General features: G+C 48.1%; 1 protein-coding gene across 1 annotated transcript in view; it reads left to right on the top strand.

Annotated features, from left to right (window-relative positions):
• Nucleotides 1-15,739, top strand: part of PRKX (protein kinase cAMP-dependent X-linked catalytic subunit) — a 92,925-nt gene that overhangs the window by 56,061 nt on the left and 21,125 nt on the right. Inside the window, exons 4-5 of the mRNA XM_024115470.3 lie at nucleotides 7,614-7,733; nucleotides 15,182-15,277. Coding sequence (XP_023971238.1) covers nucleotides 7,614-7,733; nucleotides 15,182-15,277 — 216 coding nt within the window. The remainder of the gene's footprint in view (nucleotides 1-7,613; nucleotides 7,734-15,181; nucleotides 15,278-15,739) is intronic.

Raw genomic sequence — 15,739 nt, 5'->3', positions numbered from 1 at the left:
ACCATCATCGCCACCATCATCACTATCATCATCACCATCATCACCATCATTATCGCCATCATCACAATCGCCATCATCGACATCAACATTGTAATGACCATCATCACCATCATCGTCTCCATAATTATCACCTTCATCACCACCATCACCATCATCACCATCACCTTCATGATCCCCACCATTGCTCTGGACTGAACTTGTGTTCCTCCAAAGTTCATGTCTTGAAGCTCCAACCCCCATTGTGGCTGTATTTGGAGATCATGTTGTTAAGAAGTAATTAAGGTCAAATGAAGTCATGACAGTGGGGTCCTAATCCCATAGGATTGGTGACCTTATAAGAAATGTATTTCTCCCAGTGCTGGAAGTCCATGATCAGGATGCTGGCTGATTTGGTTCCTGGTGAGGCTCTCTTCCTGGCTTGTAGATGGCCTCCTTCTAATACAGTAGAGAGAGATCTCTCTCCCTTCCTCTTCTTTTAAGGACAGGAGTCATTGGATTAGTCCCAGTCTTAACCTGATGACATCTGCAAGACCCTGTTACCAAATACGTTCACAGGTACCGGAGTCTAGGACTTTTGCGGGGGAACACAGTTCAACTCGGTGGGGATGCCATGGAAGGCAGTGGGGAGGAGGAGCACGTGAGCAATTGGACATGTATTTCACAGAGCATACTTGGATAACGGTCTCCCACCCCCAGTCGTGGTGGAACTGATAAGGGAGAAAACTGAGAACGGCGGGTGTCACTTTGCCCTCTCTTCAAGAGCCAAGTGAGCAGAAACGATAAGACCAAGGGCATCGATAATTCACAGCCTGGACCAGCACTCTCCCACTAACATCCACCGCTGTCTGTCTTGTCTTAGCATCTTTACTGCAGTATGAAGTTCTTTCTAGCAATTTATGACTCTCTCCATCCAAGAAGCATGGGAGCTTTTTGCAGGAAGCTTTTTTAAGTATAAAGAGAGTTCTCTTAAAAGGAGAAGACGGCTTCCGCCTTTGCAGTAATCGTCTGCTATGAACCTGGGGGTACAAATGTTTGTTAGAGTCTCTGCCTTCAATTCTTTGGGGGCGTTAACCAAGGACTGAAGTTTCTGGGACTTAGGGAAATTCTCTTTAACTTTTTAGGGAGCTGCAGTACTGTTTGAAATCTAAGGCTTTAAGAACATTTACTGCAGTCTGAAGCTCCTTCTAGCAGTTTATGCCTCTCTACATCCAAGAAGCCTGGGGGCTTTTTGGAGAAAGCTTTTACTTGAATGAGGGGGTCACGCTACCTGAGTTTACTGAGAAACTGGAAAGTCATACAGCCTTCGATCTGTGCCCCACACCCCAGGGTGAAGCCAGGAAGAGACTCACCTTTCCACATGTAAGCGGAGACACCACGCCTAACACAGATACAATTGTCTGCACCCACCTCCACCTGGTGAGGACGTCGGCTAAGCGCCAGGCTTCCAGCTCGATTCAGGCAACCGTGGATGTGCCCCACCTGGGAATACAGCATTAACGGGCCAGTACCTGGGTCGTTGAGCAGAATTAAAGAACTGCATGAGCCAGAGCAACAAGGGTTGACTTTGCGTTGGCTCAGCCGGGGGTGGCGGGAAGGAAGATGCTCCTAAGCTGAAGTCTTGGGGACAAGAAACGCCTGTGGCTGGACCGCCAGGTGGTTCTGTGCACCCTGGCGGGAGGTCACTTGAAAAAGCCCAGCAGGTAGCGTGAGCCCCTTCCCGCCCGACTCCGTGTGGGAAGAACCCGCATCTCCCACCACCTTTCCTTCCCTGGACTTACGGCCAGCTGCTGCACCCGAATTCCTGGCTGGTTACCAGACCATACGGTCTCTGTCTGCGCCGACGTAACGTGAGCTTCCATTCCTTCCGTAGGATTTGAAATTGGAATGATACTTTGTATCACAAGGGCTTCTAGGGAAACGGGAAAGAGTCTACCGTGTGAAAAAAGAATCAGAGATCGGGAATGGAGAGGTGTCGTGGAGACGGGAAGCAGGGACCCAAGAGCGCCTTTGGGTGGGTTCCTGGAGAGAGCTGAAGACTCCCGCCCAAGACCCCCAGCACTCCAGGGGACCCGGGGAGGGCTCGGACCAGATGCGCCGCGTACACAGCGGGGTCAGCGTGAGCTCGATGACGAGCAGAGGGAGAGAGAGAGAGTGGACAGACGTGTCAGTGGGCAGACACTTACTTTCTTTACCTCAAACCTGCAAGATAGGGGTTTCTTCTGTCAATGCTTCATCGTTGCATCTCTTGCTGGAGGAGTTCTTTGCAAAGGATGTTTTCTCCCTCCTAAGATGCCGTTCCTTTCTACCTGTCTACAGACAGCTGCCAGACACGACGGCAACGCTAGGCAACCCGGGCACACGTGGTCTGGACCTGGGCCGCAGCCCGGAGTCACTAAGTGGCTGCGCGTGCCAGCTGGACGTGGCTCACGCATGGCTCTGTCTGGACTTACTGGTCCCGGATCCTTTCCGGACCCGCCCTTGGTCCAGCTTCTGCCGAGGTCCTGGCTACCTTACCGTGACTCTGGGTATCACACACCTGTTCCTGGATCTCCCGCCCACGGGGACACCCTCCTTTCTTAGCCTCTTCTGTGTCTGCACCTTATAAAATTTTAATTGTGGCAAAATATAGATAGCATCAAAGATACCATCTTAACCACTTTTAAGCGTAAAATTCAGTGTATTGATTACATTCAGAACGTGGTACAGCCGTCCCCGCCATACACCTGCAGAACTCTTGCCTTCTTGCAGAACTGAAACTCTGTCCCCGTTAAAATGTGCCAGCTCCCCTGCTTCCTCACCCTCGGCCCCTGGACCCACCATCTACTTTCTGTCTCTATGAATATGACTCCTCTAGGGGCCTCACGCAAGTGGAATCACTAGGTATTTTTCCTTTTCACTGAGCATAATGTCTTCAAGGGTCTTCCATGTTGTAGCAGGTGTCAGAGTTCCCTTCCTTTTCAAGGCCGAATAATATTCCATAGTCTGGATATATCACATCTTGTTTATTCCTCCATGAGGGACACTTGGGTTGCTTCTCCCTTTTGGCTATTGTGAACAGTGCCGTTATGAACGCACGTGTACAAATATCTCTTCAAGACCCTGCTTTCATGTCTCGTGGGTATATGCCCAGGAGTGAGATTGCTGGATCATAACGGAGATGATATTTTTAGTTTTTTGGGGCCCTCCACACTGTTCTCCACAGTGGCTGCGCCATTTTACATTCCCACCGACAGTGTAGGAGGGTTCCCTTTGCTCCACGTCCCCGTCACCGCTTGTTTTCTGTTTTTTTGATAGTAGCCATCTGCATGGGGTGAAGTGGTCATCTCCGCGCTTTTGGCCCTTTTCCTCCCGCCGATCACAGGGCAGAGTCACAAGGAGAACCTGAAGTTCTTCCTCACGGAAACCCCATCGCATCCCCTTTCTGAGCTGTAGCTGCTTGTCTACGTGACATGATGTCGTGTCTCCAAGCCTGAGGGGGCAACTGGGTGGTCAGCCTGTTTAAAGAGATAAGCGTGGACATCATTATGACAATTTTCTGGACCTCCAAAGCTGTGTTTCCAAATGTTTTGTTTCCCTGGCCAGCATTTAGCTTGTAGCCCGTCGCATAACACAAGTTACACTACCCGGTGTGGAGTGTGTAAACCCCAGGTGCTTTAGAAGCAGAGGTGAACTGGGTGAGGGCTGATGTGGTATGGCCCACACGGGGTGGGTGTTGGGCTTCTGGGACCGCCCTAACAAAGTACCACAAACGAAGGGGCTTAACCCAACAGAATGTTACAGCCTCACAGTTCTGGGGGCCAGTGTAGGAAATCAGGGTGTTGCCAGGGCAATGTTCCTTGTAAAGGCTCTAGAAAACCATCTCTTCTGTGCCCCTCTCCTAGCTTTTGGTAGCCTCACGTGTTTCTTGACCTGTAGATAAAGAAGATAGGAGATGCGTGTAAAATGGAATATTATTCAGCCACAAAAAAAGAAGGAAATCTTGCCATTTGGGACAACATGGTTGGACCTTGGGGGCATTCAAGTGAGATAAGTCAGTCAGAGAAGGACGCATACTGTAGCATCTCACGTGTGGAATCTAAAAAAGCTGAATTCGAGATCCCCCTCCTGGGCGTAGATCCAGAAAAGACGAAAACTCTAATTTGAGAAGATACAGGCGCCCCTGTGTTCATAGCAGCACTGTTTACAATAGCCAAGACATGGAAGCAACCTAAGTGTCCATCGACAGATGAATGGATAAAGAAGATGTGGTACATGTATACAATGGAATATTACTCAGCCATGAAAAAGGAATGAAATAATGCCATTTGCAGCAACATGGGTGGACCTAGAGATGATCATACTAAGCAAAGTAAGTCAGACAGAGAAAGATATCATATGATATCACTTATATGTGGAATCTAAATAAATAATACAAATGATCTTATTTACAAAACAGAAACGGACTCACAGACTTAGAAAACAAACTTATGATTACCAAAGGGGAAGGGGCGGGGGAGGGATAAATTAGGAGTTTGGGATTAACAGATACACACTACTAAATATAAAATAGGTAACCAACAAGGACCTACTGTAGAGCACAGGGAACTATATCCAATATCCTATGATAAACCATAATGGAAAAGAATCTGAAAAAAAATATGTGTTTAATTGAATCACTTTGCTGTACACCTGAAACTAACACAACATTGTGAATCAACTATACTTTAATTTTTTAAAAAAACAGCTGAACTCATAGAACCAGAGGGTAGAATGGTGGTTGCCAAGGGCAGGGGATGAGCGGAAGGGGAAATGGGTGAAGGTACAAACTTGCAGTTATATGTTAAATATGTTCTGGGAATTTAGTGTATATTATGATGACAAACACACACCAAAAACACAAGACAGGCAGATGACATTGATTGCCTTGGACTTTTACCCAATGGAAGAACATGGGATGGAACCAAGCAATTTCCAAATCTTCTTTGTGGTTTAACAGCCTAGCTGTCTAAATTGAACTTTTGGGAAGAGAAAGTCACCATTCAGACTTTTACTAAAGGCTCCGATGGAGCTCATAGCTCATGTGTCACAGCAGCATTTTCCCTGGCATCTCCTTTTGTTGCCCGCCCCCCCCCTTTTTTTTTTTAAGATTTTTTTGATGTGGACCCTTTTTGAAGTCTTCATTGAATTTGTTACAATATTGCTTCTGTTTTTGTTTGTTTGTTTGTTTTGTTTTTTCGGTACGCGGGCCTCTCACTGCCGTGGCCTCTCCCATTGCGGAGCACAGGCTCCGGGCGCGCAGGCTCAGCGGCCACGGCTCACGGGCCCAGCCGCTCCGCGGCATGTGGGATCCTCCCAGACTGGGGCACAAACCCGCGTCACCTGCATCGGCAGGCGGACTCGCAACCACTGCGCCACCAGGGAAGCCCGAAATCTCCCACTTTTAAAATACTGGCTATTAATTCAACCCAAAGACTCAGACAGGGCCAAACCAAGAATGTCTGTAGATTGCATTCAACTCATGAGTCACCAGTTTATGATATCTGACATGTAACATCTGGGCTGCATCAACTTTGCATTTCTCAGTGTGTATATATATGTGTGCTTGTGTGTGTGTGTGTGTGTGTGTGTGTGTGTGTGTGTGTACACAGATGTAGATTTACATATCTTAGATCTATCTACATAGCCAAGGATGAGTCAAATTGATGAATTAAAATAACAGCCCCCCCCAAAAAAAATCAATCTGCTGATGGATCCCCTTCAGCTATGTGATAGACACTGGTAAGGCCAACAGGGTCATCCTCCAGATCCCCTCCCCTCCCAATTCTTCTTGAGCCTCCCAACTCCTACCTCTGACCCAATTTCCCACCTTTGCTGTACTTTGGCGGCCCGTGAGCCGTGGCCGCTGGGCCTGCGCGTCCGGAGCCTGTGCTCCGCAACGGGAGAGGCCACAATCGTGAGAGGCCCGCGTACCGCAAAAAGAAATAATAAAAAAATAAATAAAGTGAAGAATGCAGTGGCGTTTAGTACATTCACAGGGTTGTACAACCATCACACCTGTTTAGTTCCAAAACATTCTCATCCCCCCCGAAAAGAAACCCCATACGCATTACCAGTCACTCCCCTGCCCCTGACAACTGCTAATCTGCTTTCTTTCTCAGTGGATTTGCCTCTTCTGGATATTTCATATAAATAGAATAATAAAATACATGTCCTCCTGGGTCTGGCTTCTCTCACTGAGCATCCTGTGTTCAAGGTCCGTCCACGTGGTAGCCTGTGTCAGAGCTTCACTCCTTTTCAGGGCTGAGTCATATTCCACTGTGTGCATGGACCCCAGGCTGTGTATCCATCATCCACTGATGGCTCTTTATCTTTTTTTTTCTAACTTGAGTGAGGTATAATTGGCGTATAACATTGTATTAGTTTCAGGTGTACAACATAGTGATTGGATATATGTATCTATCATAAAATGATCTTCCCCAATAACTCTATAATTAACATCCAACACCACACAGCTGCAATTTTTTACTCTTGATGAGAAGTTTTAACATCTGTTCTCTTAGCAACTTTCACATGTACGATACAGTATCATTAACTATAGAGTCACCACGCCGTATGTTACAACCCCAGGACTTAATCTTTCAGCTGGAAGTTTGTACCTTTTTTAATCTTTTCACGGGTGAATTTTTGTTAGCAAAATCCTCCATACTGAGATATACAAATAAAGAGAAAATGAGGTAAATCGGTCTCTATTTTCCGTAGGACATACGAATTTAGATATTCCAGCAGAAATGTTACAAATTACAAGTTTTAATTAAACGCTGGGGCTTTTTAAAGTACCAATAGAATTCCCTTAAAAGGAGAAGAAGACTGCTTCTCCCACCTGTCGTGAAAAGAGACAGATCTAAGGCAGCACAGGGAAGGGATGGCTCAAAGAAAAAACCACCACCCGGACAATCAGAAATCTCCGCTCTCTGCGCGGCGGTCCGGCTTGGCTGGTTGAAGTCTCTTGCTTTCAGCCAGTTGTCCTCTAGGTGGGGCTAAAAGCTAAATTTTTTGCAAGTTCTCAACTCCTGCGGAGAAAATCCTTTCCAAAGCTGTCCGCCCCGTTTAAACCCCAAACATCCCAGAGCCCCTTAACCTGAGGATCTCCAAAAGCCACCACGGATACTAAAATGACCGCGAACCCACAAAAACACTTCAGACCTTTCGCAGAGCAGGTGGAAAAGGCACTTAGCTGTCGCTCTGCGTTTCCTCTGCGGGGACAGAACCAGCTCATTTATTCGTGAAGCCGACGTGTGGGTTCCTGAGCGTCGCTTCCTCGAGCCAGTCCTTGAGTCCGTTTTCCCATCATTTTATGGGAAAACAGGGACTGGGGGTTTTACTTCTGAGCAGCGAAGGTAAGCACCGAGAACAAGACGCAGCCGTGATGCCAGGGCCGTTACTCAGGTTCTTTTTTGGTTACAGAGTGTTGATAAAGGACAAAAGTCAGGGACGACAACGTTACTGTCTTTGTCCACCGGGCGAGGGTTTACGGCATCTTGTCGATCAATTCAGTGACTAACCTTCAGTGCTTCTCAGACGCCTGCGCTGGCCAAGCACGGCTGAGCTTTGTGGACCCCCTTCTCTGCCCACAGGACGTGGACCCTTTGCGGGACCCCCGAGTACCTGGCCCCCGAAGTCATCCAGAGCAAGGGCCACGGGAGAGCCGTGGACTGGTGGGCGCTCGGTATCCTGATATTTGAGATGCTCTCGGGGTGAGTCGGGTTTCCGTGGAGAAGTCGGCAGCGAGCCCCTGCCCCGCTCGCTGGCCCCGGGGTGCTCAGCCCCTAGGATGGGGCACTGGGGGTCGGGGGCAGATCCTCGGGGTCGGGTCGCACGGCGGTCTCCCGCCGCTGGTGACGGCGATGGGAACTGACCGTTCGGCCTGATTTCCAAAGAGTAAGAGCGCAGGCTGGAAGGACCAGCAGGGCACGGCCGTGCAGGTCTTTCATCCTGTCTCCGAGTGCCCCTGTCTCCCAAGAAAACACCGTTCGCCTCCCGCACGGACACGGTGGAGTGATTCCCAGAGCCGGGTAACGTACGTGTTGGATAGCGCGACTGAGGACGTTACGAACGGAGAGTGTGCCCGAGCGGAAAGAGGGTGTTCTTCCCTGACATCCCAGACGTGCCTCGGGGGCGGTTAGGAGTCCCGTTGCCCCTGGTCCAGGGAGCCGAGGGTTGGACTGTTGCCCAAGGGGTCGCGGCATGATTAAATATTGAAGCGTGGCTTCTGCGCCGGACGTGCAGGATGCGTGCACAAGGCAGGCATCCCCTCGTAGAAACTGTGGACCTGCGGAGCCCCCCTCGTCCTGTGAACGCGAGGCTCTTCTGTGCACGTGCCGCCTTCCGTCCACACTCCCGCCCCTTCCCTTTGTCCTGCTTTCTTTGGCGGCTGTGCTCTCTGCTGGTGAGTTTTGCAGACACTGAGTTTACTCTGGTTTTAATAACACCCGGAGCCCGTTCCATGCCTGTCTGATTCCCTGCAGGGCTGGTCCACAGCTTTCAGTTGGAAAGAGAGATGGAAAGAGGCCTTCTCCTGCATTGACTGTGTGACCAGCCAGGGGGGAATCTATGCAAAGCTGTCCGTATTCATCTATCAGTCGTCATCTGTCTGTGATCTGTCTGTCGTTTATATCTAGTTACTGTCTGTTTATCTATCATCTGTGTCTGTCTGGCCTCTTTGTATATCTTCTCTGTTGTATCTGTTGTCAGCTCTGTCATCTATTTACATAATATACCTATCTACCCACTCTTGTCACCTGTTTATCATAGCATATTTACCTATCGTCTAGTTTGTCATTTATATCCATCATCGATCTACCTATTTGTCTGTCTTACTATCTGTACCTATTTATCTCTAACTGTATATCTGCTATCTATCATCTGTATGTCATCTATTCTCTGTATCTGTCATCTATTCTGTCATCTATCTATTCTATCATCTACCTGTATCGATCTCTAACTCTCTATATTTATTTTTATCTACCTATCATCTGTTTATATCTATCTCTAGCTGTATATCTATTAATTTTTAGCTATCTGCCTTTCTGTCAGTCATAGATCAATATCTATCAATCATAGATCAGTATCTGTCTATCAGTCATAGATCAATATCTATCAGTCTATCGTTTCAGTTTTCCATTGCTCTTCAGTCAAACATCTCTAGCAAATCACATAGACCCAAATTCCTTCATATGCGCCCTAGCCCAGGAAGTCCTAATCAAAGCAGAACACGCTGAAAGAAACGGCATGTGCGGCCAGTCCACCAAGAAGGTATAGAAATTGTCCATCTTTCTGCACCTGTACTTGATCAGCTTCCACCCTCAAGCCAGCAGCATATCTTCCTTCCTGTACGTTACTGACCACGAGAGGGCAGCCTTGCCCGAGGGGGATTGAATCCCGGCGCCCGGGGATGTTTAGCAGAATGGGGTTCATGTGTCCTCTGTTTTGTCTTCGTTGTTAGGATACACTGTGGTAGTACAGAATACAGTAATGCGGAGTATCATTAGGAAAGGCAAAGTTGGAATATAATATACTATTAGAACATAGTATTGATAGACGATAACAGAAAATTATTGAAATAGAGGAGAATAAAGTAGGATAGGGTAGAATTAGAATATAATATTGGGGTATATTAGAATTATTAGGGTTATTATATCAACATAATTTTTAGAATTCTAATAATTTAATATGCTATTTTAATAGTAACTAAGATGCTATTAGGATATAATGTATTAAAATAATACTCTAACTACTATTGGGCTGTAATGTATTAAAATATTAGAATATTAGAAAATAGAAAATATTCTATTCCAGTAGAATGTTCTAGTATTCTCAGAGAATATTAGGAATTCAGTAGAAAATAAGGTAATTAGAATTAATACATTACTAGGTCCTATTGTTAGACTAGTTGGAGGTTAATAATTAAAGCCCTCTCCTAACCCCGAAGACCGTAAGCTGAACTTTGCGTTTCGTAAAAGGGAACTGTTGGTTCACAGTCACCATGTCTTTGTTTTCCACATTTCCAGTTACAGTCAGGCCTGTCTGGGTGGCATTTTCAGAGTCATCCGTCCCTGCCCACAGTGCGTGCCTGGCTGATCCCCGGGCCGTGTCCCTGAAGTCTGGCCAGCCTCTGCTCTCGCCTGGACCAGCCCCGAGTGTCCTCATGTCTCCTCCAGCTGGCCCTGCCTGTGACACCTTCCCCTGGCAGCCACGGGAGGGGTCCCTCACCAACACCCGCCGGGCCACCGCCTCCTCCCGAGCAGCCCTCGAGGGGAAAGACCCGGAGCTCCTCATTATACGAGGCTCTGAGTGGGTCTGTACAAGATCTGGCCACCTTGGCCGGAGGCCCGGCCCCTCTCCTGGGATCGCAGGCCTTCCTGCTGTCCCTCCAGCCGCCCCGTGAGGCATTGCTGTCCCTCTCTCTGCCAGCCCCCTGAGGGCATCCCCCCGGCTGGTCCCTTCTCTCTGGTCCTCACGAATCAGCCTCACCTGTAACCCGCCCTCAGAGCCCCCCCTCCGCTGCCCCCGCCACGCTCCGCCCTAGCACCCCTTTCTGTTCTCTCGGTAGCACTCGGTGGATCTGAGACCATCTGGTTCCGCGTGTTGGTTGCCCACGAGATCACTGGATGGTGCCGGCTGCTCTTCTCAGCCCCCTGAACCCAGACGCCTTTGGTAGCCAGTGGGAGGGAGTTACTACATAGACGGTGGGGGTGGCCTTTTCTTCAAGGTCCCCCGTCTCCCGCGTGCTTGTCGGCTTTCCATTTTCTGTGGTGGCACCTTTAGCAAGATCAGGCTAGACTCTGTCTTGTCTGTTTGCTTATTGCTTTCACTGGTGGGGGAAATGTTTCATGAAGTACAAGAAGCACATTTGTTGGGTACAACCAGCCACGTGATTAGGTATGAGAACATGTCATAACTGGGATTTTATCTTCATCGGGTAAGAAATGTTTCGGTTGGATTGAAAATAGGTGGCCCATTCATGGGCTTTCCCGGGAGCTCCCAACTCGGCCCTGATGTCTTCCATCTTCTGCTCCTTTCATATCCACCCATGTGGAGAGTTTCAGTCGGACGCCTGTTTTTCAGGGAGATGGAACTAGTCTGCGTTTGGAGCTGCATCCATGTGGAACAGTAGCTGCGGTGCAGTGGTTCTCAAAACATTTCAGCCGCAGGACCCTAAATGTTTTCAGTAACCATCTATCCCAAAAGTTACTCCCTTCCTAAAAGTTATGAAAACCCTCCTAAATGTTAGTATCGACCCCAAGGAGCTCTCATTGATGCAGGTTATATCTGTCAACGTTTCCACACTTGAAAATTAACCTGAGATTTTATATATATAAGTATATAAGTTTATACGTAAAAGCATATCTTATACATAAGGTGATAAACTGATGGTTAACATAAATCAAATTTTTAATGAAAAAATAACTAGTTCCTAGTATTAAAATTATTTAGAGAAAAGAGTGACGTTGTTTCACCTGTTCATTAGTCTCTTTTATGTCCAGCTTAATTGCGGGCCACCGCGTTCTTGCCTTCTCTCACACTCTGTCTGGTGTGATTCGTTTTTCTGGTTGAGGTATATGGCAAAAATGCAGCCGTATTCAGATTTATAGTTCAGAAAAAGGGTGTCACAAAGCTCCTGAAAAGACCTCGAGGAACCCGAGGATTCCCCGGGACCCCACTTTGAGAATCACGGCTGCCATGCCAAAGATAGGGTGCCCTGCGACTCTCTCTCACGCTACAGTCTGCCCCAGTGTTTCCTGGCCCAATACTTTGTTCTTGCCCCTTTTTCTGAGGATCTCAGATACTTGTTTTACAGGAATGTATGAGGCCAAGGATCTTGGAGGGAGAAGTCAAAATAGGGTGATACTATAGCAGCCCATCCCTTACTTCTCTCTCCAAAAACTCTTCTGTTCCCTGAAGCCATTTCCAAAGTACCTGCCTTCCAAGGTACTTTCCCTGTTAAAATGGGCTGATAGTTTGGGACCATCATTTTGTTTTTGTTTTCGTTTTTTGGCCACATCCTGTGGCATGCGGAACTTCCCGGACCCGGGATCAAACCCCCCGTGCCCCCTGCAGTGAAAGCACGGAGTCTTTTTTTTTTTTTTAGATAAATTTATGTATTTGTTTATTTGTGGCTGCGTTGGGTCTTTGTTGCTGCACGCGGGCTTTCTCCAGTTGCAGCGAGCGGGGGCTACTCTTGATTGCATTGCGCGGGCTTCTCATTGCGTTGGCTTCTCTTGTTGCGGAACATGGGCTCTAGGCGCGTGGGCTTCGGTAGTTGTGGCTCGCAGGCCCTAGAGCGCAGGCTCAGTAGTTGTGGCGCACGGGCTTCATTGCTCCGTGGCATGTGGGATCTTCCCGGACCAGGGCTCAAACCCGTGTTCCCTGCACTGGCAGGCGGATTCTTAACCACTGCGCCACCAGGGAAGTCCAAAGCATGGAGTCTTAAGCACTGGACCACTGGGGACGTCCCAGGACCATCATTTTGTAACAGGGGTCTCTGGGGGTCTGATGAAGAGCACAAGGTCACACCAACGATGGCACCTGTTTCTGGACAATCCATTTTTTTTAGTGGAAGATTTAGGTAGGTCGAAGGTATCTATAAAAACAATCCAGATAGATGATGGAGAAAATGGCAAAATTGGCCTGAATTTTTCAGACGGAATTCTTGAGCCTGCCTTCATGGGGATGAGCGGGTTGTCCTTCTGACTACATCTCACCAGGGACCACGTCAAGGTGCATATAACGCCCACTTGTGTATGATGAGCACCCGTTTATTAAGAATTAGAAGGATTCTGTTGGATTAAAGGCGGAGATTTGAGGGCACTTTCTTCGGCTACTTTGCACACGCCGAGTTCTCCGATACGCCTTCTCCGTGCTTTTTCCCTTCAGGCAATATCTGTTCGTGCCCGCTTATTATTGTTTTTTCCGCTCATTAAACTACTGCTAATGTACCTTTCCCGTGATAGTGTCGTGTAACGCCAGCTACCCCAGAGTGCTGCGTGTCGTGTTCTCCGTGAACGTGGGTACATATGTATGACATCTTTTCTCCTGGTCCCATTTCTGAGTGTGTATGTGTTTCCCCGAGTGAATCATGCAGCTGCATGTACTCGGACGGGGCCACCACCCAAGACAGGAATATGACTCCCCCAACCACTGTTAGAGGAAACTCCTGACGCACGCGAAGGGCTGGCTTGGGGTTTATGAGCTTCAAGGCGTTCACGGTTGGCGAGGGTTGGGTGTCTCCCGGCCTGGCTGGTTTCTCAATCCATGGAAGCCGGTAACTCTGGAAGCACAACTGGCCAGAGTAGTTGTCGTTATGAGACCGTAACAGCCAGTGACCCCAAGAGGTACAGCTGTGCTCTTACGGACTCTGTGCTCCTATTCACGCCCAAGTGTAAAGCTGAGGAACGAAAGTATCACATAAGGGAAAAAGGCTATTTTATGCTACACGCAGCTGCATTTCTATATTTATTTAGAATCTTCCGTTTTTCTGAGGAACCTACCTCTTTTCCTTCCACTTCCCCATTCATTTCTATTTTTGTACTTCATATTTCTGTTCTTTATTTTTAAAATATTTTTTGACTCTCTCTTCTCTGTAATATATCTGTGTATTGGTTTCCTGGGGCGGCCGTAACAAATTTCCACAAACTGGGGGGTTTAAAACAGGAATTCATCCTCCTCCCAGTCCTGGAGACCAGACGTCTGAGGTCAGGGTGTCCCAGGGCCACGCTCCCTCCGGAGGCTCCCGGGGAGGGTCCTTCCCGCCTCTTCCAGCTTCTGGGGGCTCCGGGCGTCCCTGGGCTCGTGGCCGCCTCCCTCCCGTCTCTGCCTCTGTCTTCCCGGGGCTTCTCCTCTGTGTCTGTGTCTCTCCTCTTCTGTGTCTTAGAAGGACCCTGTCATTGGATGTAGGGCCGCCCTCCTCCAGGGGGACCTCGTCTCAGACCCTTCACTGCATCACATCTGCAGAGACCCTGTTTCCATATAAGGTCCCATTTAAGGTAGTCGGGGTGAGGACATGGATGTAACTTTGGAGGCCACCATTCCACCCATGATACACTGTTTCTCTTTAAAAAAAAAACATGAGGAGTTGATTTGGAATCAACCCGAGAATTATTTTTGAACATTGAGATTTGCCATCATCAATCAGACCATCATTTGAAAACTCCCCTTCATATTTCCGTTGGCTTATTCTACTGAATTAGAAGACCTCCTTCTAAAGAAACTAAATAGAGGTTATGCCTTCGAGTTGAAGGTCTTTGCCTTGAGCACTCTGAGGGAGTATCAGAAGTGTACCTTGTGTCCAGGGACATGTGGGTATCTAGCATATATTTAGTGGTTTACTTCTAGAGTTTCTTGGGTTTTTCTTGGTCTTCGCAGTTGTAAGTATATTTCTTCTTTAGCTGATGTCACGTTTTTTTGTTTTTCTGTTTCCAGATGTTAGAAAGGATAGGTCTGTTAGTTTCTGTAACTAGACTCTAGTCTTTAATTGTGGTAACAGTGCTGCAGATGATACGTAAGTGTCCGGCATGGCCGTGTGCCAGTACAACTTTATTGACAAAAAGAGGCCGTGGGCCGTCGTTGGCCAACCCCTAGTGTAGATCTCTGTGCCTAAAATCGCAGACTGGAAACCAGCCTTGCCGTCTCTCACCTCCCAGAGTAGGATGGAGGTGAATTCATCGACTGTGGAGACTCACATATTGGCCTCTATAAAGTTATGAAGTACTTGAGCCGAAAAAATATGATACAGTGTAACCTATCCTCTTACATTTGGCCTGTGTACACTTATTGAGCACCTCCTGTGTGCTACACACTCCCGTATGCAGGAAGGATACAAAGAGGTCCACTCACGGTCTAGTTGGGGAGACATTTTTAGTGGCACCCTAGTGACCTCACAGTTGGTCAGATGGCCTCATGGTCATTGCCTTTTCTTTGCTGGCCCATCCTCTGTACTTGGGCTGCAGTGCTTCACGCGTGGCCTCTTGGAACCATCTCTTCGAAGCTGGTCTCGAGCCATCCATGGACTCCAGGGTGCGAGGAAAGAGCTGCCGTGAAATAAATTCTTTTCTGCCCGGGTCAGGCAGAAAGAGTCATCCTTACAAAGCAGGGATGTTTCCCACACTTGCTCGCCACTGAAAATAGATGTTTATGTTTCTAACAGGTTTCCTCCGTTTTTTGATGACAACGCATTTGGCATTTACCAAAAAATTCTTGCAGGCAAGATAGATTTCCCCAGACATTTGGACTTCAGTGTCAAGTAAGTAAACCGTTTCCCTCCTCATCGGGTGTGTTTATTTTTAAAGCATCTAAGAAGCCCCAGTTATGGCGTCTGCTGAGCGGGGTACCGTCCTGTGTTATTCTCTAAGCTGGGCTGAAGCTGTTTTGGCCGGTCATTTTTTCCACCAAAAGGGAAAAGGTTTTCATGACTCTGCTGGGATGAGACTTCACCTTTTAATGACTCTCAGCCCTATTTTATACCGTTTAAAATAAATGACACTTACAATTAGCGAATAAAGGCATTTGTTATCATATTTAATAAAAGAGCCGTTTTGGGCTTCCCTGGTGGCGCAGTGGTTGCGCGTCTGCCTGCCGATGCAGGGGAGCCGGGTTCGCGCCCCGGTCTGGGAGGATCCCGCATGCCGCGGAGCGGCTGGGCCCGTGAGCCGTGGCCGCTGAGCCTGCGCGTCCGGAGCCTGTGCTCCGCAACGGGAGAGGCCAC

The sequence above is a fragment of the Physeter macrocephalus genome, chromosome 7 (assembly GCF_002837175.3).
Source record: "Physeter macrocephalus isolate SW-GA chromosome 7, ASM283717v5, whole genome shotgun sequence".
Classification (NCBI taxonomy): Eukaryota; Metazoa; Chordata; class Mammalia; order Artiodactyla; family Physeteridae; genus Physeter; species Physeter macrocephalus.
The sequence above is the reverse complement of the archived record's forward strand: the minus strand, read 5'-3'. Positions and strand labels throughout refer to the sequence as shown.